This window comes from Columba livia, chromosome 2 (assembly GCF_036013475.1).
Source record: "Columba livia isolate bColLiv1 breed racing homer chromosome 2, bColLiv1.pat.W.v2, whole genome shotgun sequence".
Lineage (NCBI taxonomy): Eukaryota > Metazoa > Chordata > Aves > Columbiformes > Columbidae > Columba > Columba livia.
This window is the reverse complement of record NC_088603.1, coordinates 50,912,596-50,934,799: the sequence shown is the minus strand read 5'-3', so window position 1 is coordinate 50,934,799 and position 22,204 is coordinate 50,912,596. Positions and strand designations below refer to the sequence as shown.

Below are 22,204 nucleotides of genomic sequence, written 5' to 3'. Positions count from 1 at the left end.
CTGGCTTGGAAATAACTTGGAAAATATGAAGTTTCTGCTGACAGAATGTGGTGTATCAAATAAAGACACTATCAGGAAATCATGATGGTTTCATTGAGTCTGTTGGCAGCCGGCAGTTAATTGGGCACCATGAATCACTGCAGTCTGACCTGCCACTTTCTTAGAATGCTCCAACTGCATGGTCCTTAGTAATGTATCTTCTTGTATTACTGAAAAAAATTAATAAGGAGAAGTTAGAAGATAAAACAGGTAGTAAGTAATCTCTTCCCTTTTCATTCCTTGTTTTGCATTTATAAGCAATTCTGCTTGGAAATTTGCATAATAAATAGATTAGTTAGGTGGGAAGGACGTTTGAAACTGAAGTGCCGTTCAGGATGGGGGGGCAGTGGGGCTTCAAAGACCAGTACCAAACATACGTGTTCATAGGAAGAGTAAATAAAATTGCAATGGCTTGAAGAAGATGGGTGTGAAAGCAGTGGGGCAGATGGGTAGCTCTGCATCTTAAAAGCAGAAAGCACTTCAAGGTGAAAACATGGGTGTCACACAGTGAAGGAGGAAACAAAAATAACCTTTTTTCCTCTGTTTGATTCTTTATTACCTACTTCTCCACAATCCATTTCACAGAACCACAGAATGTCAGGGATTGGAAGGGACCTCGAAAGATCATCCAGTCCAATCCCCCTGCTGGAGCAGGAACACCTAGATGAGGTTACACAGGAATGTGTCCAGGCAGGTTTTGAATGTCTCCAGAGAAGGAGACTCCACAACCTCCCTGGGCAGCCTGTTCCAGTGTTCTGTCACCCTCACTGTGAAGAAGTTTCTTCTCATATTTAAGTGTTCCAGTTTGCACCCATCACCCCTTGTCTTACCACTGGTTGTCACAGAGAAGAGCCTGGCTCCATCCTTGTGACACTCACCCTTTCTATATTTATAAACATTAATCTCTCATTCAAATTTCTCCTGTTGGATACTTATTCCTAAAATTACAGTAATATGTCTTCTTTACTTGCTGTCTTCCTTCAGATAAACACAGTGCTGTTTTTCTTTATTTAGACTCTCAGTTAATTGTTTCTGAATCTCAGTTTTTGTTTGCTATACAGTATGACTGGAACCTCCAGAAAAATGCTTGTTTAGTGGCGGGCAAAAGTACCCCATGTTTCTTAGTTTCCTGTTCAGTTAGCTTTTCCTTCTCTTTTTTATTAATTGTCTGGTGCTATCGGTGACTTATATGCACTGCGTTTTTTTTTCATTTTCCAATTTTCATTTTCATTTTCCAATTAAATAATCAATCCTTATCATCAGAGGCTTTGCTTTTAAAAGGTGGTGACATAGTATTTGGAATGCATTGATGGAACTAATGTTGAATCACTGCAAGAAATTTTAAAAGTTTCCACAGGAAATAATTGGCAGCTTCCCAAGCTACATAATTATAGGACAGAGTGTATAATTAAAGTTAACAGTGAAGAAAATGATTGGAATAAAGGTTTGTGACAGATAATATTTTTTTTTGTTCTTTTGGAGCAGACAAGTCCCCCCCTCCCGAACCCCGGTTCCAAATTGCTCCTTTCCAAAACTACCTCAGCTTCAAGTTCTACTAATTTTAAAAATAAAATTATAAGTTACCATTTAAAACAGACTTTATTCAGTGCAGACATCTTGAGATTTTTCTTGCTGTTAACTTGTAGCACTGTGCCTTCAAAACTTTCCTGATTGTAAAAAAGGTCTGAGGAAAAACCTTTCCATGGAGTTACTATTATGCCACCATTCCTATTAGTATCTCAATTTATTGGTTCTTTCTCATTGATTTGTTTGGGAATTTGTGTTGCAAGACTATTCAGATCCATTTTGTTCTCATGATACAATGAGGAGAGAGGTATAAATATGTGAAACTGAAATATTTTGTGTGGGTTTGGGTATCTATGCATTTGCCTGATTTTATTCTTTGTATGCGTGCACTTCAGTGATTGCTAATGTTGATGTAAAATAATGATATTTACTTAATTCGATGTAAAGTGCAAGCTAAAGGAACCGAAATGGAGCACTCCTTTTATTTGTAATCCAAATAGAGAAATTTGATAGTTGTTGTCCTGTGTTTAAAAGTGCCATGTTTGTGCCTGGGCTGCTTCTGTAGAAACACTAGTTTTGCTGTTTTGATACGTTGACCCCTATATGAGCAGCCGGTGTTCATTCAGATGTTCCTGATAGCAGGCAGCAAAATCAAAGCTGCTGCTCTAGTTGCAAGTGGACTGCCATTCATCTTGGATCTTGGCTAATTTAACAGTGTTTCCAGGAAGAAAGAGCAGATGCCATTGCGTAAAGTGAATTCACAGCAACTGCATGTTCGTTTCTAATGCACTACCATTGAAATATTCCCTGATTTTACATTTTCCTCACAGTCAGCCAACTATAGTGATAACCTTCATCTGGGATAGAGTGTAGGATTTTACTTAGAGGTTATTATATTTCACAGTAAGTCAGCTGAGTCACAAAGAAGTTGTATACGATATTGTCTCTGGTAGGGTCCACATTTCTCATTCTAATGAACTTGCTTTTGATGACTGATAAGTTGGTGATTTGTCTATATTTTCTCCTGTGCTTATGACCAGCTATATTCCAGCAGGTCTCACTGGTTCTTTGAGGTAAGTTTCTGCCTTGAAGACACAAACTGTGTCTCCTTGATTTGTTTGAGCACAAGAGATTGGTGCTTGAGGCAGAAACTTAGAAGCTCTGGGTCTGAACGTTGGCTATCCACCCACTTGGATTCTGCCCAGCTGTCTACCCAAGTGTATGCCCATATTTGCCATTTATTAGATTAGTAGGTTCTCGCTAAAAATAAGTGTTCCTTGGAAAGAGGTCATTTTACTGTACCCTGAAATTCAAGTTCCTCATCTGTAGAAGAGAAGGTTTATCCCTTTTTCCACTGATTTTATCTATGTCATACAAATATTTGTTAGAAATTAAATGTAAAATTTTCAGTATAAAATATTGTCACCAGGGTGGGAAACCAGTGTGGAAACCCATGCTGAAAAGTTGGGTTTATTAATCCCTCAGTATGTTTTAAAATGGATCCATTGCTACTACATTTTTGTGAATTATGTACAATATATGTAGTAGTATGCTTCTAAATTTTCTTCTCTTTTATTTAAAGCAAATTTTAAGTTATTAAAATGCTCCAAATTAAAACAATGTTTGGACTTTGGTTGAGCCAAGAGTTCCTTTTATTACCTGAAAATTAAAAATTGAACTGGTTTAGGGTCAGTAGTAGAAAATCCCCTTTCCCCTGCATCTGCTGAGCTGGACAATTGGTTATTCACACAGCTGCAATACAGAGGCACTTCTTCCCCAGTAGCTACTCGAGTTGCTGCCTTTGGGAGGTTGAGGAGGGAGCTCTTTTCTTGTTGAAACCTTCAGAAGTCACACTGGAGGAGCAGATTCTGTTTGTGAGTGCCGGTGATGCAAGCAGGAAGAATGGTTGGCATCCTGCAGAGACCTTTCAGAACTTTAATGTGTTGAGTCACAGTCAGACTGTCTGCCATATACTTTCAAACCCATGCAGTTGTTGTACAGGAGGCTGCCTACACATCCTTCTGCCAATTCACAAAGTCTCCTCATGCCTACTCATTCTAGACTGATCAGATACAAGTAGTCCAACATGTAATTTCAGCAGTTTCTGAAATAAAACCGAGCCTGGTTTGTGACATGCCTTTTTTTTTTTTTTTGCCAGAAATGATAGGAAAAGGGATGTTATTTATTTCTGTTTTGCTAAAGGTAGGGAGAAAATTGAAATGTGTCTTCCTGGTCTGTCTCATGAAGGAATGCAGGTTTCCACATAACACCTTATTACTTAAGTCAAATAGTTCCCAGCCTGATAATGTGTTCTTGCCTTCTCTTTTCTCTGATAGTCTTTCCATTTGCTGTTCTTACCTTTCACTCAGGCATCTAACTGTTTTTCTGCCTGCTTTTTCCACCCCCCTGCCCCAAACATCACTCAACGTCTCTGCTTTCCATACCAACACACCAGGGAGTTGTATGGTTTTGCTCTGAGGGTCTCCGTCACTGATGGCAGAATTGCAGTGGGTCCCCTACAGTAAAGAGGCAAAAGCCTGGAGTGGCTGGTTGCAGCATAAATGCAGAGTTAGTGCTGAGGGAGGAAGAGAATTGTAAGGGAGTCGTGGGACCCAGTGCACAGCCCTGCGTGCTGTGCGTTATGGGATACATATGATGGTGTTACAGCCCTACATATGTTCAGATCCGGCTGAGGTTGTTCAGCCTGGAGAAGAGAAGGCTCCAGGGAGACCATATTGTGGCCTTTCAGTACTTAAAAGGGACCTATAAGAAGGATGGGGACAGACATTTTAGCAGGGCTGGTTACGACAGGACAAGGGGTAATGGTTTTAAACTAAAGGAATAAGGAAGACATTTTTTACAGTGAGGATGGTAAAATACTGGTACAGGTTGCCCAGAGAGGTGGTAGATGTGTCTTCCTGGGAGATGTGTCCCATCCCTGCTCACATTCCAGGCCAAGTTGGACAGGGCTCTAAGCAACCTGATCTAGTTGAAGATGTCCCTGCTTATTGCAGGGAGGTTGGACTAGATGACCTTTGAAGGTCCCTTCCAACCCAAACTGTTCTATGATCATTTATCACCACTCATAGCACACCTAAACTTTCTCACCTACATGGAAGCTGTCAGCTAAATGAGAACCTAATACAAAGGGCCCAGAAGTTGTTGGAATTCCAGGTGTTGTCTTCAGACGGTTTTGAATCATACCATACGTTGCAGCAGCAGTGTGTTTTGTGGAGACGCGATCGCTCCACCTGCAAAGCTGAGATGTGTATACATGGGGAGAGAAGATTAACTATGGAGCCTCACAAGTTTTCCCATTTACTCTGTGCCAGGAACTTTAGTTATGCTACTCTAGTTGTCAGTCTTGTTGATGTGCAATAAAGGTTGATGCTTTTGTAATATTAATATATCCATACCACAGTAATGTTAGGGCACTAGTAGGGCCTGTTTCACATTCTGAAAGAAAATTTAAAAACTTACTATATTCTGCAAGTACTGAAGTTTCCTTCCTCATGTGCCACAGGCGAGCAAGGAGAGGATTGCAGGGAAGGCTTTGCTGCCTTATATTTGTGTGGGACATGGAAGGAGAAGGAATACCTCTCTGGTAGTTTTCAAACAGGACCAGGTCAACACCAAATCACTCCCCCCTTCCTGTGCCTGTGGGAAGTGAAGAGCAAATTCTGGTGCTGCCTCTGAAGAGGACATGGCAGCTGGGCCTTCTCATCTTTGGTCTTACCACCATGCTTTACAGTGATTTGGTTGGTTCTGCAGGGAGTGACAAAGAAAGGAGGAAGATACATAGTATTTCAAGACAAACTACTGTGTATTTAGTTTTTCATGGATAATAAAGACAATACAATTATGCTTCACGCTAAGGTGTTTACGTGAGAAACAATATTTTTTGCTAGGTAAACGACTGCAGTACTGTGCAAATTTAGCTTGTGATAGTTTGGCACTACATTTGTGTTAAAAGAGAAGGGGGAAAAAACACACCATAGCTTTTTCAGAAGAAAACCAACTATTGGCAATTTTAAGTCATCTTTGTTAGAAGTATTTATTGCTGCAGAGTTAAACACTGGCTGTAATATTGCCACGACAGTTTAAAATCACCTGGTTGCCTATATATCGTTATATTATGACATAATCAGGTGCTTTTCTTTTCCCTCCTGCCCTATGTGACTGTGTCACTGTCTTCTGACTGCTTTTCCTTATTGAGCTCCATGCCTTCTGCTCACAGTTCTCTGTGGGAGCAGCAGGCTGTGCTCCACTTCTCACACAACATGCTGGTTATCCCCCAGGTCTTTACTGATAGTTGCACATGACAAAACATGTATCAGACTCTTCATATCTGATCCTTAACATGGTCCTATAAATAGCTGTCCCTCAAATAAGGCACAGCTTTGCATCCGTGTTTCTTGTGTCAGTGACTCCTTTCTTTTTCAGTATCTGTAGCAGGTCTCAGCTCTTGTCTCACATCTTGTCTTAAATTGCAATTCTAGTGCCTTCCTGATGAAGGCAGACATAGCTGTTGCTTTATTTTAGTTTTGCCATGAGGAATTTCTGTAATGCCTGAGGAATGTGAAGGAAGGCTGAGATAAAGGAGAGAGGAAGCATGGGAAATTAAAAATAAAATAATGAAGATAAAAAGACAGGTTAGAAGGGACAGTGCTGAGTGAAGGATCTTAGAAGAACACTGGTGCTGAAGTTGAGGCAGATGACAGGCTGCCTTAGGAATAAGGCAAAATTGGTGAAGAGGATGAATGAAAACTGTGTCTCTCTAAAGTAGAATCGCTTATCCTTCTCAGGAACCATATCCTTAGGACTAGCTTCCTAGAGTTATTTAAAGCATCTAAATGAAAAGGGAATGGTGAAGCCTACCATATGTGATAAGGAAGCTTAGGAAAAGCAGTGTCAAGAAAAGGAGGAGCATCACTGCAATTTGGGGGTATTAAATGCTGCCTGACTTTTCATTATGGGTCTGAGGAGGCTTTTACCATCTTTACTAGCCAGCTCTCTGAACCTCTTGATAGTAACGTACTGCAGACTGCTAGAAAACTTGGTATCCATTAAAGCAGGATCATTTTAGATAGTACTACAAAATAGGTCTGGGGAAACGCTTCTTTTTAATAGTGCAGCAATGCTTGTTGAACTGTGTGCTGTGGGATTTATTATAAGTATTGCTGCAGCTATACTGGGTCTTGCCTTTCACTTCTGTATTTACTTCCTAATCATGATGAATCTCTATTCCATTGCCAGGCTCTGAGGTTGGTTCAGGAATCTAAGAATTACATCTGCAGTTGCTGTGGGCAGAATACTTTGAGCCAATTTAATCTTTAATGTGAGGGATTAAGGGACTGGCTAAATTGATATTCCTTTCCAGTGAAGGAGGAATATTTCTGTCTGGTGGTTTCATCCTCCTGGATTTTGATGAGGAAGCTTTTGAATATACCTGTCTTCAAAACCTTGTCTTTTATCATTCATTACTCTTAGTTGCGGATATAAACTGTATTATTGAAGCTGATGCAGATTTTTAAGTCCATGGTAGTCAAATGTGGAAAATTCTTAATTTTGTCCAGTGCCTCCCTGAGGGTCTGGTTTATGCTCCTGAGGTATTTGATGGACTTGATGAATAATTCAATGGAAAATCATAAAGGAACACTGCCATAAAGAAGTTAGAATCATTTTTTTCTTTCTACTGAAAATTTTGCATTATTCTTCTGTGATCTTGGCATGACACTTGAATTTCTTTTATGTTGTTGTCCGTGCCATTGATAGATCTCTTGTGAAGGCAGGTGGGACTTCCTTGCGTGATACTGAACACCACTGATTGTGTAACACACGGGGAAGTACAAAAGATCTTGATGTTAAAAACAACAGCCTAAAATGTTCTCCAAGGAGGAATATTCTTTCCCGTATCTCACTAAATGCTTTGTTGGACAAGTGGATGTTAGAGGGCTGCCTTCAACTTCTTGAAAAGACTTAAGACTTCAGAGGAAACGGGATACTTCTGACCATTCATATGGCTAAATCCCAGAAGAAATTAAGCTCTCACCATTTGCTGACCAATGCTGCCTAAAATGTCTACTTTGGGAAACACAATTTTGTTTGGTTTGTGATCATTCATTGGTATTGTTTGGCAATTGGGAAATGTTTCCCTTCCATTTACAGTAGGAATTTGTAAATAAGAGAGAAGAAATATATATCGTATAAAACAAGTAAAAACTGTACAGATCTGTATACTGCTACCAGTACTGTCAAATTCCCGTGCCTTAATAGGTTACAGAGTTTCATCTATAAAATGTCAAGAAAATGGATAACAGTGGTTTCCTAAAAATTTCACCTCCTTGCATTTTTAAAAACATTTTTAAACTTCTTCCTTTCTCCTCTTCTGCTAGTCAATTAATCACATTCTTATTGTGATATTATTTTGTTCTCATTCTGTGCTTCTCTCACTCTTTTTTCCTCCCTTTTTCTGAGCTGCAGTTTTTGGTTTTTGTTTGGGTTTATTTCGTTGGGGTTTTTGGTGGGTTTTGTTTGTTTGTTTGTTTGTTTGTTTTTCCTGCATTAACTTTAAAAAAATCAACTCTCTCTCTCTTGTCTTGCTCGTTAGCATCTTTTCATTGCTCAAACTTTTCCTGGCTTCTTTCTCTTCTGTTTCTTTTTCTGGAGATTTGTCTACATTTTTTTTTTTTCTTTTGCTTTTCCCTAAAGAAAAAGAAGAATAGTTATTGTCATTAAGTGTTATACATCATGGTGGCTTTCTGCTTTGTCTCATGGTAATGGGCAGTATTGATCAAAGGAACAGAGAAAGAGAAGAGGATCTTCAGCATTTAGTACTCCTGTACTGTGAGTCGGTTTGGGGTTTTGCCTGTAAAAATTCTAGTGTATTACAAGCCACTTCTCCATGCTGGACCTTCCTAGTTGTCTAGCTCCGAGGGCTGAAGAAAAGAAAAACTGGCAGAAGTAGGTTCCTAATATCAAAGTAATGGGCAGCTAAGCAGACCAGAACTAAGGTAGGATTGAAGCAAGTTGGAACATGAGCCAGCAGTGTGTCCAGGGGGCCAAAAAGGCCAATGACATCCTGGCTTGTATCAGGAATAGTGTGGCCAGCAGGACTACAGAAGTGATTGTGCTATTGTGCTTGGTGCTGGTGAGGTCCCACCTTGGATACTGAGTTCAGTTTTGGGCCCCTCAATACAGGAAAGACATTGAGGTGCTGGAGTGAGTTCAGACAAGGGCAACAAAGCTGGTGAGGGGTCTGGATCACAAGTCTGATGAGGAGCGGTTGAGGTTGTGGCTGTTTATCCTGAAGAAAAGAAGACTGAGGGGAAACCTTATCACTCTCTACAACTACCTGAAAGAAGGTTGTAGCATGTAGGGTGTTGGTCTGTTCTCCCCAGTAGCAAGTGATAGGACAAGAGGAAGTGGCCTCAGGTTGCACTTGGGGAGGTTTAGATTGACTATTACGAAAATTTTCTTCACAGAAACAGTTGTCAGGCATTGGAACACGCTGCCCAGGGAGTCACCATCCCTGGAGGTGTTTAAAAGATGTATAGATGAGGGTCTTAAGGACATGGTTTAGGTGGTGGACTTGTTAGTGTTAGGTTAATGGTTGGACTCCATGATCTTAAGGGTCTTTTCCAACCAAAATGATTCTATGATTCTGTGGTTCCAGAAGTTCTTCTGCAATGGCCACAGTTTCTGCCTTGAAATATTGGTTTCTCCAAAGCAAAATTTAAGCACTGTACCTGCCAATTGTGAAATGTCTGGTGGATCTGCAACTCGCTGTGGATTTGTGAGGGGGAGGAGAAGAAAGATGATAGGGTGCAGCCACTTCATGAGCATTAATGATAGACCTCCATTTGAATGAGGTTGTGTGGGCTTTGTAATTTCCTCACTACCTTCCTTTCCTTGGTGAAATAACTGTTGTGACAGAAATGTGAATCAAGCTAGCAGTATGCTTTGCAGACATACAGAATTATTTTCAGTCTAGAGCTGTGTGTTATATTTCTTTCCCTGCTATTGTTTTTATCAGTTTATGAAGGAAACATGTCCATTCCCTGCTTATTTCTCCTCCATAACCCAAGCGATAAAAGAAATAACATTAAAATCGTGCCCTTATCAGCTGTATTTATAGCATTTTACTTTAGAACAGGATATGAGTCGTGAAGTCGTGAAGAGAGTATTACAAATATAATAATGAATGTTGTAAATCTGTTGCCAAGATTAGGAATGATTTCTCATTGGGTATTTATAATTACATCTTTTTTTTCTTTCCCTTTTTACTATTGCTGTTTCTTACTGAAGATCTGTATCTGTCAATTTTGCCTACAGATATTTAGATGCAGTAAAGGGCCTTCCATCTTCCTTTGTTACAGAAATGTAACTTCTCAGCTCTGCCTTATTTTGCACAGCAAATGCTAAAAGATGATGCTTTGCAGAGAGTGTATCTGAGGATCGTTTCAAGGCTGCTTTACATATTGATTACTCAAATTGCCATTTAATTTACTATATAGCAATACACAGTGCCTTAACTATTTCTCTGGCATTCTTATTGATTGCTGTAATTCTGCCTTACATTATATGTTATATGGTGTCACCATTAAATATTTATGTGCTCATGAAATGTTAATTTGTTGGGTTAATGTGAAACTCAACAAAATGCATTTGCCAGAAGCAAGCAGAAGTGCTGATCTGAATGCCTCCCTTCGCCTACCCCTTACCCTTTCATTTTGCCTCTCCATTGGTTTTATTACCAGTGTTTCTCTGCTGGATCTAAATCTGTGTCAAAGCAGCCCCCTGCTCCTGGATGCAGATTTTATGTTTTATTATGTGAGAGATAAAACACAGTAATAATAAAACAAGAGGAGTGATCTCAAGGAGGTGTTGAGACACAGCTTTATTAATATATTGTGCTTTTGCTACTCTATTGTCGCTCCTGCATTTGGGTATGGAAATGTACCACTATTCTTCATGAAAGAGGCTGAAGCCGGATGACTCATCCAGAATGCAAAGTCATATTCGCATATTCCTTGAACAGTGGCTGCAACAACGTAAAACAGAAATCGCAGGGGTGTTTCTTTGATTTGGTACAGCTGTTATCTAGGGATGACATGGCACAATTAAATGTAATTTAAACCAAAACTTTTAGGAGGAGGAGTGACTTCTCTTGGCAGACTGGTAAACATGTTTGTGACACCATCCTGTTGGAAAAGCCCTGTAAAAATTTGTGGGGGTCAAATATTTACCATATTCCTAATGACTTCCGAAGCTTCTGTGAGAAGTCTAGGTGATTTAGAAAACAAAACAAAACAACAAAAAAACCACCCCAACAACAAACCAACCAACCAAACCAAAACACTGGCAGACAAAAGGTAGTGATCATTCACTTATAACACAGAGAGTAACCATCCTTTTACATGCCTGGGTGATGGGTAGCAGTGTATCATGTAGGAGCTGTCCTTTGTACAGTAGGACTAAAATAGGTATGTAGCGAAGAGGCTTTGGTGTGCTATGTGGAGCACATAACTTTCCTAATTGCTTTTAGATTTTCACTCTTTTCCTACTTTTACCTTTAAGTCCTTCACAGAGAAGCACATAAGAAAGTATGAAACAGTCACCACTGGGATTTGGGGAGGGAGGGAAAGGTTTTTCTGGCATCCAGCATTGCATCGGTCCTCTGTTCCACCACATTGTTTTGAGTGAAGTTCCAGCCTTGCAGGCTTTTGTAAAGCTTTCCTTGCTGCCAAAATTGAAAGATTTAAACAAACAAAACCCAAACCAAAAACACAACCAAAAAAAAAAGCCAAACAAACAAAATAATGATGAAGGTGGGAGCTAAGGAGACAGGAAGCATGCAAAGCAGAGAGCAATGTCTAAACATCTGTTTGTGAAGAAAATTGAGAGAGCCTCGGAGGCTCTCTGCTGCTTGACAAAATCTCTTACCTTTGAAATTCATTTTCTTTCTCTGTCCCTCATCCCCAGGCTGTGCAGCAGCTGTTTAGGATGTGGTTTGTTTCTTTTTTTTTTTTTTTTAAAGCTAATGGCAAAGTTTGTTACTACAAAGACAATTCTTACTGTGAATCTGTTTTAACCATTATTTTTTTCCAGCCCCTATTTTGCTCTCTTTTTAGGCTCTCAGCTTCAGTGAAATCTATAGCATTTTTATAACCTTTTTTTTAAATCTACAGTGAAATAATGTATTTGATATATAGCAGAGCTTAATGGATATAAAAATGTCCAAGGAATTATTTTCTCCCATTTATTGTGCAGTGTCACTCAACCAGGAATATAAAGATCTCCTTGAGTTGTTTTTGCAGCGTTTGTAAGTTTTTATGCAAGAGTGATCCTTGAAATGTTTTACGCACAAGTGCAAGTTTATTCCATAATCGATAAAATGCACACATTTTCCTCTTTTGTGGACTTCAGTTTGATTTTTGACATTTGAACCTTTTTTGGAACCTGAATCCAAAATGCAATTTTGGTTCTACTTTTTTTATAGTTTCTTCTAGGTCCATTCATGTCTATGAATAACTGTATCTTTTGAAATGAGAGAATGTCTTTCTCTTTGGCTTCTACTGCAGTTTCTCCAAGTCAGGGATGGTTAAGAACAGCAACATTGCATAGGAATGGCAAAGCTTCCCAGGTAGTCATGGAACAGGACTGATTCTGTCTTGCTGACTGCCTCAGACATAGGTCATTTTACAGTGGGAGGGGCTAAGATTTATGAAAACCAAGGCTCCACATGCAGCTTCCTAAATTCAGTTTGGTATATCTTGTAAATGTTGGATGTGGAGGAGAGTACTGCAACTCGTGGGTTCTTCAAACTAAGTATTTTCCATTTTGCTTCCTTCTTCAGATTGTCCTGGAGAACAGCAGTCGAGAAGACAAGCATGAGTGCCCATTTGGCCGGAGTAGCATTGAGCTGACAAAGATGCTGTGTGAAATACTGAAAGTTGGAGAGCTACGTAAGTTGACTGGTTTGTTTGACTTCTAAGAACCATGGAGTGAGTTCAGTGATACCTAAATTCTATTTCAGTGCAAGAATTTTCTTCCAAGAATTGTTTCTCAGTATGATTATATACTGTACACTGGCACTCAAAACTACTATGCCTATTTTTATGTGTCTCTTGCTGATTTGTGGACATACCAGGGATGAAGGTTGTGTACGGGAAACAGGCACCTGGTCTTTGAATCTCTTTTATGTGAAACAGGGCAGTTGCATCATTTCCAGAGGGGTCGGTTAATTTTGTGTCGGGTGATTTGGTGCAGTAGACTTCATGGCCTTATCATTCCATGGGCTTGTGCATAGTTTGATTTTATGTGAGTATCATAGTAATTCTTTGTGGGATTGCTCATCTAAACTGACACATCCTGTTTTCTCTTAGATATCTAAAGCTCTATTTAAATACCAGATGACATATGTATCATTTACTCTAGCAATGTGGTATGAAATATTGTATTTTAATACAGAGTGAACAAGCTCTCTTTGGCTTTGATTACAGTCCATTGACAAATTGTTAGATACTATCAAACAGAAGAGCGTGTCTGTATCTTCATTAGTCTAGAGTGTTGGTGTTTAACTCTATCAATATATATAAACTTCAGCTACCCATCAATAATGTTTTGGACCCAGCTGCAGTCTGTTTTGGCAAGCACTACCATGAGCTTCATTTTCTTGTTGCACAAGCAGAGGGCACAACTGAGAAACTTTGTTTTCTTCAGAGATGTTTTCTTCCTTTTGAATTTTTTCCCTAACAAAGATTTTCGATTTACCTTTACACCTAAGTCCATGAAACTTAATGGAAGAAAAGCAATGCAAAGGGCAGCCAGAAAGCCTATACATGTCATGGGTTCTTGTTCCTACCAGATCTGCAACAGACATCAAAAGCTCTGTTTTAAAAGTATGATTTGTCTGATAATACATCTAAAGCTTTTAAATGCAGTATCTTGAGAGAATTTATTGACCAAAGGAAAATTCTGTCTCTGTGCAATGGGCCAGGATGAAATGTGTGCATTGCTTGTGGCTTCTAAACCGACATGCAGTATTTGACAGACCCAGATGAACAATATGATGTTTGCTTTTGAAAACCATCCTAAGTAAACCAGAGTTATTAAGGAATATATGCATTATGTCTATAAATAAACAGTTTAGCAGCTATTTTAGATATATGGTAATGTGTTGTGTAAGGTTCAGACCATAGCAGATACGTCTCTCTTAAAATAACCTTACTGCTGCAGTCGAGGTGTCTAATGCCAAATCATGCCTGATAGGTCTGTCTGAATTTTTCTGCTGATAAATGCATATGGGACATATCATCTTAAAAAAGCTGTAAGCCTATTTGAATTAAGTGTAAAGATCAATTTTATTTTTACAAATGCACAGAAAAATATCTAACATGTGGGTTTGTACATGGTGTTTTTGTGTATGTCCCATCACTCTATGGGACTTGCAGTGCACTTTGTTGCTAAGAAGGAAGATTGATCTTGAGGTTAACCAGACGCCTCATACTTCTTTCTTACTGTGTCGTAAGAAGTCATTCAATAAATAAACTTCTTTTTTGTCACAAATATATTTGTTGTCCACATGCAGGGGGCTGTCATTATGTAGATTATTTGCCATGTATGGTACTGTCTATTACGATTGCTTTTAACTTCTGCAGATAACCCCTTTCATGTTTTAACTTTTTCATATCTGGTCTTTTAAAGTGGGAACTGTGAATAAAACAAGAACATTTTGTGTGGCATTCAGTTACCATATGAGATAAAAAGTGAAAAGAAAACTTGTTTGCTGTCTGAGCTTTAGAAAGAAAATGAATTGTCAATTTTGTTTTTTTGTTTATGGGAGTTATTTTTGGTTAGTGCAAACTACAAGTCATTGGGATGCGGGGTGAGCTGGTTCACAGCAGGGTCCTGTGGTGCTCCTTCATAGGCGTATGATGTACAGAGAAGACTTGATGCTGAGGAGAAGTGCTCTGGTGCTTCTGTTGATAGAAACCAGATGTAGCACGACCAACTTCTGTAAAATCATGCTAATCTACACCCACAGAGCATCTGCCGCTGGATGCAGCAATAAGATTACATCGTAGCCTTATATTCACAGGAGACAGAGCTAAGGTTACCTCTAACTCATCTTGACGATTCACCTGTTCACCAGTATGCTTCCTTAATGGTTTTGTTTATGTGGAACTCTAATTGTCATTTTAAAAGTCTGTAATAAATTACACCTTTAAAATAACGTACAGAAAACAAATTCATTGAAAATACCTGTGACAGATGCAAATTTTAAATGACCTGTGATCAGCTGTATATTTTGTTGAGAAGTGCAAACTAGAACTGACATCTTAGGAAAATGTACATTCTGGTTTATTCTTTTATTGAAAATAAATATTGTATTGCTGAATAGGATTGGACATCTTAAAAATCAGTAGTTACAGTTTAGGGCAAAGGTGTCCCTGGTAGTTTGCATGTGTTAGGTTTCAAAATATATATTTAGAATGCCAGTGTTTCTTTAGAAACTCAAAACTAGTCATTATTGCGTTGGAACATAGAACTTTTTTCTAACAGTTTCTGAATTGTATAATTTAAAAGCCACAATAAATTACCTTTTGCTCATGAAATATTCAGCAGTTGAAACTTTCTTAAAGAGCAGAGTAGATAAAAGCTGCTAGTCCGTCCATTATTTATGAAGAACACTTTAATGCTGATTATATTCCCCTTGCTCCACCGTATTAAATACCTTCAGGCAACAAGAAGACATTTTACCATTTCTTTTTGGTCCTTTCAAGCATGCATTCTTCACAGCAAGGGTTCACAAAAAAAAGTGTTAAAAGTGTGCTGCTTCTCCTGCTTTTGTATTTCCCTGAATCTAGGTACTGGTCTTGTTAATTCTTTGGCTTTGGTTCCAAAACGCTCATGACTTGGAAATTCATCTCTTTTTCAGCAAAGCATTTAAGCATATGTTTAAATCTTGTATAAGTAAAGAAAGCTCAAGTGCAAGCTGTGAGTCAAGCATATGGTAACTGCTTCACAGAGGTGGACTTGCAGAGTAGAGGAGCTAAAACTCAAGAGAAAGGTTGATGCAGTGTTTAAGTAATGTGGAAGTTAGAATGAAACATGTCCATAAGCCTTTTCAATGAAATCTCTGAATAAGGAAAGAGTGGGATATTTGACTATAAATCTTTTGATCTTGTGCTACTGGTGCTGTTAAAAAGACATTTAAGAGAATGACTTTACTGAGTACTTGCCAAAGCACTCCTCTTGGCAAACACTACAGTAATTCTGATTTCTCCAGTAATAGCTTCTTTTGTATATCTTAGCTAACAAGATGATTTGCTTCCTGTCCTCTGTATCTTGGAGCTGACATCAAACATTAACACTTACCAAGTGGTCACTCTTCCTCACCCTGTAGGGTAAGGCACTTTGACAGTCCACATCCCTGGTACACAGACGAGTTTGCAAAGAGCAGAAAAGGTCCAGTACAGGTTAGGGGTTGACCTGCTGGAAAGCAGCACTGCAGAGTAGGACTTGGGAGTTCTGGTCGACAACAGGTTGACCATGAGTCAACAATGTGCCCTTGTGGCCAAGAAGCCCAATAGTATCCTAAGGTACGTAAGAAGAGTGTGGCCAGCAGGTCGAGGGAGATTGTCCTCCCCCTCTACTCTGCACTGGTGAGGCCGCATCTGGAGTACTGCATCCAGTTCTGGGCTCCCCAGTTTAAGAAGGACAAGGAATTACTGGAGGGAGTCCAGTGGAGGGCTACAAAGATGATTAGGGGCCTAGAGCACCTTTCTTATGAGGAGAGACTGAGAGAGCTGGGTCTGTTCAACCTGGAGTAAGAGAAGGCTGAGAGGGGATCTCATCAGGGTTTATAAATATCACAAGGATGGATGTCAAGAGGATGGTACTAGACTCCTTTCAGTGGTGCCCGACGATAGAACGAGGGGTAACAGGCACAGACCGAAGCACGGAAGTTTCCCTCTAAACACAAGGAAAAACTTTATTTTGAGGGTGCCAGAGCACTGGAACAGGCTGCCCAGAGAGGGAGTCTCCTCTGGAAACATTCAAAATCTGCCTCAACACATTCCTGTGCAATCTACTCTAGGTGAACCTGTTTTAGCAGGTGGGTGGGACTAGATGATCTCCAGAGGTCCCTTCCAATCCTAACCATTTTGTGATTCTGTGATCAGGCCATTCATATTTCCTCTTTAGTAGCTGTCTAAGGTAATCTCCATCTTCCCTCTTCTTCCTTCAAGTTTCGGTACGTGACATATATGCTCAGGGAAAGAAACCCACGTTACAGCCTCCTGGCTTTGCTGAAAGGCAGTACCATTGCAGATAAATACAAATTTAAAAACAAGATCCAAAAGAGTTAGTAAATTCAATGGGAGATTTGGAGTTCATTAAAACCTAGTATTTGTCATAAATAAGAATTGGAATTCAGCATTTTGCATAAATAGTCCTGATCCCCCCTCGTCTGTGCCTACAATGCCCAATCCTCTGTATCCTCAGCATGTGACCCTGATCCTACTCTCAAAACTCCTTCAAACCCTCATTCCTGGTGGAAAGTGGCATTTTGCTGTGCTAGCTGATTTATGCAGAACTGGTACAGCTTCCTTGGCTTGTTGCCTTATTTACCTACAGGTTCAACTGAAATTGTTTTGTGTTGAAACTGGTGAGGAGGCTTGTAGCTGATAGGGGAATGATAAATTAATGCTGTGTGCACTGAGGAAAGACAGCACTACCGCCAGAGCTGCAGTCTGAAGATGTTCATAAGCCAATATCATTGCATGTCTGATGTTATGCTTCAGTTAAGGCATGTCAGACTCCAAGTATTTTTCAGTGTGTTTTTGAACAGGACACAGGTGTTCAACTTCCAGCGTTCCGATTTGGTTGTTCTGATGGGTGGTGTTTAGGGGCTTTTGCAAAAATATGTGCTCAAGCTTTACGACAGGCCACAGGGGTATACACTACATGTCAGATATATGTATTGTCCTAACGCTTCTGTTAGATAAACAACTTCTTTGCTGGGTTTTCTTGCTTTTCTGTTGTGGGGAATTTAATTGTCATGGGGTTTTGTTAGACTTGATTAATTTATAGGATTTTTTTCCCTGAAAGAGATTATCTAAATGCCAATGTATTTTAATGCCCTTGTTGCTATTTGCACATGTTCTTGCTCTAGATTTCTCATTGCAGTTATTGCCCAGGTTGTAGAATCAAGGTGGTTTAGAAATTCTTACATTATTGTCGCTTTAGCGAACAGAACGTGCTGGGCATTAGAAGGTATACAGTGATATTCATGGTTGTGCCCGCTGAGATGAAGGTAATCAAATCTCATGCTTCAAGGATTCAGCTGATTGCTACAAGGGTCAGGAAGTACTTTTTCATCTTTGCACAATTTTTCCTCTGCATTGCATAATCCACAGTGTGCAATATAGTTTGTTTCTCTTGGTCTTTCCCTGAAGCATATTGGTCACTGCAGGATCAGCACTCCACACCTGAGGGCTTGTCTGGTTTGATTTTCCTTTTGCTACAGCAAAGCCAGTATTTTTATAACAGAATATCATATTTTAATTTTTTTCCCCTTGTTTGACTGCTAATTGCCTTTTTGTCCTCCTCTTCCTCCTCCTTCTCTCAAATTTAAATAGAATAAAGCCCCAGAAATAGTAAATAAATTAGATATGGGAATTTTTAGTGTTCTTGCACATCTTGCAATTTCAATTTTCTGGAGACTGAAGCATTTTATGAGTCACAAAAAGTTTGTTAGGAAGTTGAAAACCTTTTCTGGACAAAAAGGTACCTAGTGAAAGGTAGCAATTTTCTCTTTCATCCTGAACTTTCATCCTATCTATGTCTGTCAACCTCCTTTGTTTTAATTTTTTACTGCATTCATTGTTAAGTAGCCGCCTTCTTATCCTCTTGCCCAAACCATCATCACATCAGATAACGCCAAATCACAGCAAAAATCAAGCAGATCTTGAGCAAAGGCTAGAAGATAAGCAACTCTTGAAAACAATTTCAGTAGTAGTGAAGGGGGAAAAATATCTTAAATAATCTGTATTAACCTTAAGTTTTAAGGGTTCCTTTGGAAATATTACTAGCAAATTAGCCATTCCTGACTATAGGGACATTAAATGTGCTTGTCCTTTTCAATGCAAAGGTAGTAATTTGCTGAGTAGTCCGAATTGCACTTTTCTTTTGTATGATAGCAGAATCTTATGTTATCAGAGACTCCCCTATTTCTGTTTGCTGGCACAGTCCTGCAGAAGAGACAGAATGAAACTTTCTTTTTCTACGGAAATAATGGTTTCTTTGCAGTTAATCTCATCTTCCTTTAAAAAGTCTCAGTCCCTTCATGCTTATGATACACTATGTAGTCTCTAGAAAATACCTACTGTAATCTATGAGAATATGAGCAAGGGAGCTGCAAACACCTTTTGAGCAAGATGTTTCATTTTTACCTCCAAGTGACAGTGAGACAGATTTTGGAATGTTTCTTCCTACACATGGTACTGTTGTCTTCAAAGTTGGTACAATGTTGGCTTCGGGGTCAGTTCGCTCCACAGCCTGGTCTGCCTAGTGCCCTCTTGTGTTTTTTTCTATTGTCCACTACGTCTGTGATCTCTTTGGAGCAGGGATCATAACTTGTTTTGTATGTGCAAAGGGCTTAACCACATTGTGTCCTGGATGCGACCTTCTTTAGCTTCTTTAAAATGTCACTTCTTCTTCTTCTTCTTCTTCTTCTTCTTATTATTATTATTAATAATAATAATAAAGCATGGTGTGTGTGAACTCAAAAAACACTTAAGGGCAAGAAAGAGATGTGGGTGTATGAGATTTTTTTAGAAATTAATTAATGTATCCAAAAGACAACAAAGAGGTAACTTGATTAAGCGTGAAGAGCTCTTTCATCTGGTAATGAAAGCAATAGCAAAAATCGAGACCTGGAAGTTAAAACCTCATAAATTCAAATTGGGAGTAAAGTATAGGCATTAGCTGTGAGGGTGCTGAACTAGTGAACTAACAGAATAGAAAGCTGAAGAATGATGAGAGGAGAAAAAAAAGTTGGTTTCCTGTGATTACTGTGGCAAATATGATGTCATGGTAGAACTTGTTTTAATGTCATTACTATAACCCAATTCTAGGATTTTTACCTTTTTTTTTCTGTTTTGTTTTGTTTTTCAACAGGCTATAATGGATGATGTAGTAACTTAAAGTCTGGGCAGATGTGACAGTAAACAAGAAATATTAAAATATTTTGGATTATTGCCATAGAAATAAATTGTCATAGGTTATAATAGCTTGTATTATTACCATAGGAAAAAAAGTATGGATGAAATAAAATCTTCAAAATATCTCCCACTTTGAAAACTCTGCATCTCTTCTGAGCTTGGAGAACTTTGTTAGCTGTTCGTCCTGTGTGTTCCATGGCCCTTCTTGGTTTCCCAAGAGAATATATGTGAACATTGAAAAATACAACCACAGGGCTCCCTCTTGCACTGTCAAACACTGGAACAGGCAGCCCAGGGAAGTGGTTGAGGCACCATCCCTGGAGGTGTTTAAAAGACACGTAGATGAGGTGGTTTAGTCGGGGACTTGGCACTGTTAGGTTAATGGTTGGACTCAATGATCTTGAAGGTCTTTTCCAACCTATATGATTCTGTGATTCTAATGGTCTCTAGAAAAAGTAGGCAAAATCTTGTAGCAAAGTTCAGGCTTTTAAAGTTCACTTGCAAACCTGCAGAAAGGATCAGACAGCTGAGATGTAGCCAAATGTGTGTTGCTCATTGGGAATAATTTCTGTACATTTTAAGGGTGGTCATTGTTCAGGGACAGTTTAATGCTGAGCGGATTGACATAAAGAGAAAGAATCATCTTGGAATCCATTATGGACCTCCTTATTTCACTTTGTGTTTCAACTTTACAAATACTGATTTATTAAAGGTGGCCAAAGTCTCTTGTATTTTGCAGCAAACTGTGCTTCAAATCTGAAGCCCTTACGATTTCCCAGCACTGCTCCTTTTAAAAGAGGCATGTAGTTGTTTAATAAATCGTATGCAGAATCAAACAATGTATAAAAGCCCAATGTTATTTTAGTGACAACTTTCAGTGTATTTTATTTTATGACAACTTTCAGTGTATTTTATTGCGTGTTCCATAAGTGTTTTTCTTGGCAAAGCTAAAGGATTTTCAGGATGGAAGTAAGACATGTTGCAGGTGAAAAGGTGCACTTGAGGTTTTGGTACCTGGAAAAGTCAGAATGATTTGGGGATTTGAAGACAATTGCATTAGCAGGATGTCTGCTGAAATGAGAACAGCTTTAACTGCTAATTCCTGTAGTTCCCGAGACAAGGCTGTACTTGCAAACGCTAGAAAATGTGCTGTGTTCTGGGAAACACACGAGGCCTTGCAAAGAATGCCCCCCTCCTTGAGTGGCTGAATATCCCTGTAACAACCCCCTACTGAATTGGCTCTGAGGTAGTGAATATGCCACTAATTGTCCCAGGTTGTCCCTGCACATGAAGCTTCATGGATGCTTGAGAGGCATTGGAGACACTTTTGCACTGCTGTTGGCTGTGTAGTCAGGTCCTCTGTCAGAAAGCTTTATGCTCTTAGAATTTTTGTTTGTTCTGACTAAAACAGATACCTTTAAAAAATATTAATCTGTGAGGGGAGCCTCTGAGCTTTAAAAGTATTTAAAATTCAAATTGCCAGGCTTCTGAGAGAGAAGATGAGGCAGAATGCCCTGATGCAGTACTGTCCAGGGGTAAGCCAGGTGCCAAGTACAGCTTAGTTGCATTTACCTAAAGCTTTTCTCTGGTTAATAAGTGCTGCTTCTTCAGCCATGTGCTGTGCATTGTAAACAGGCTCTTTGTATTTATTCAGGAAGCCATGAGGGTTCCTTCTGTTGCTTCTTGAACCAGACAGATGGATACATGTGGTCTTGGAAAAAACACCAAAGCAGGAGATACTTAACTTTTGTCATATGATTGTACTTGACTTTTGGCATAACCTGATTCTGTGGAAAGCTACTGTGACTGATTACATACCCACTTGAAACTGGTGGAAGAACCATTTTCATGGAGGGGTTATACTTGGCCATCCATCATTCCTCATCAATTAAAAATGGAATGTCCTTGATTTATTTTTTGCAAGAGTGTTTTTTCAAATACTTGATCAAAACAATGAAAACAGAGTAACCAGAGCCTCAGATCTTAATATATTTTCTTTAAATCGTTTGTTGTTCACTAGCAGTATTAATTGTAAAACGTGATCAAACTGGCATTAATGTAGTTCGTTGTAAATCTTTACTAGTCAAGCTCCATCTTTGCAAGTAAAAATAACCGTAATGGCGAGTAACCTGAAAGACTGAAGCTGTTGCTGTGAAGGTGACTCGGCTTTTTAACATTCGATTAGGGATGTTATGTATGTGTTGAAACACCATCCGCCACTTTCATTTCTGTTGAAATGCTTGCTAATGAAAAGCTTAAGAAAATTATCTTCTAGCAATTAAACTTCACTTGCCCTTCTTGAGGAAGCATAGATTAGATGGAACAGTGACAGGAGAAAGCTACAGACCTTCAGGCCTTTTACAGACATTCACGTTCAAGCGAGAGCTTTTAATAGTGCTGGCTAAGTA

At 39.1% G+C, this 22,204-nt stretch overlaps 1 protein-coding gene across 10 annotated transcripts in view; it reads left to right on the top strand.

Annotated features, from left to right (window-relative positions):
• The window catches only part of ELMO1 (engulfment and cell motility 1), a 315,282-nt gene that overhangs the window by 143,383 nt on the left and 149,695 nt on the right, over positions 1-22,204 (top strand). For all 10 annotated transcript variants that reach the window (XM_065051841.1, XM_065051834.1, XM_065051836.1 and 7 more), the window contains one exon: positions 12,425-12,533. In XM_065051841.1, coding sequence (XP_064907913.1) covers positions 12,425-12,533 — 109 coding nt within the window. The remainder of the gene's footprint in view (positions 1-12,424; positions 12,534-22,204) is intronic.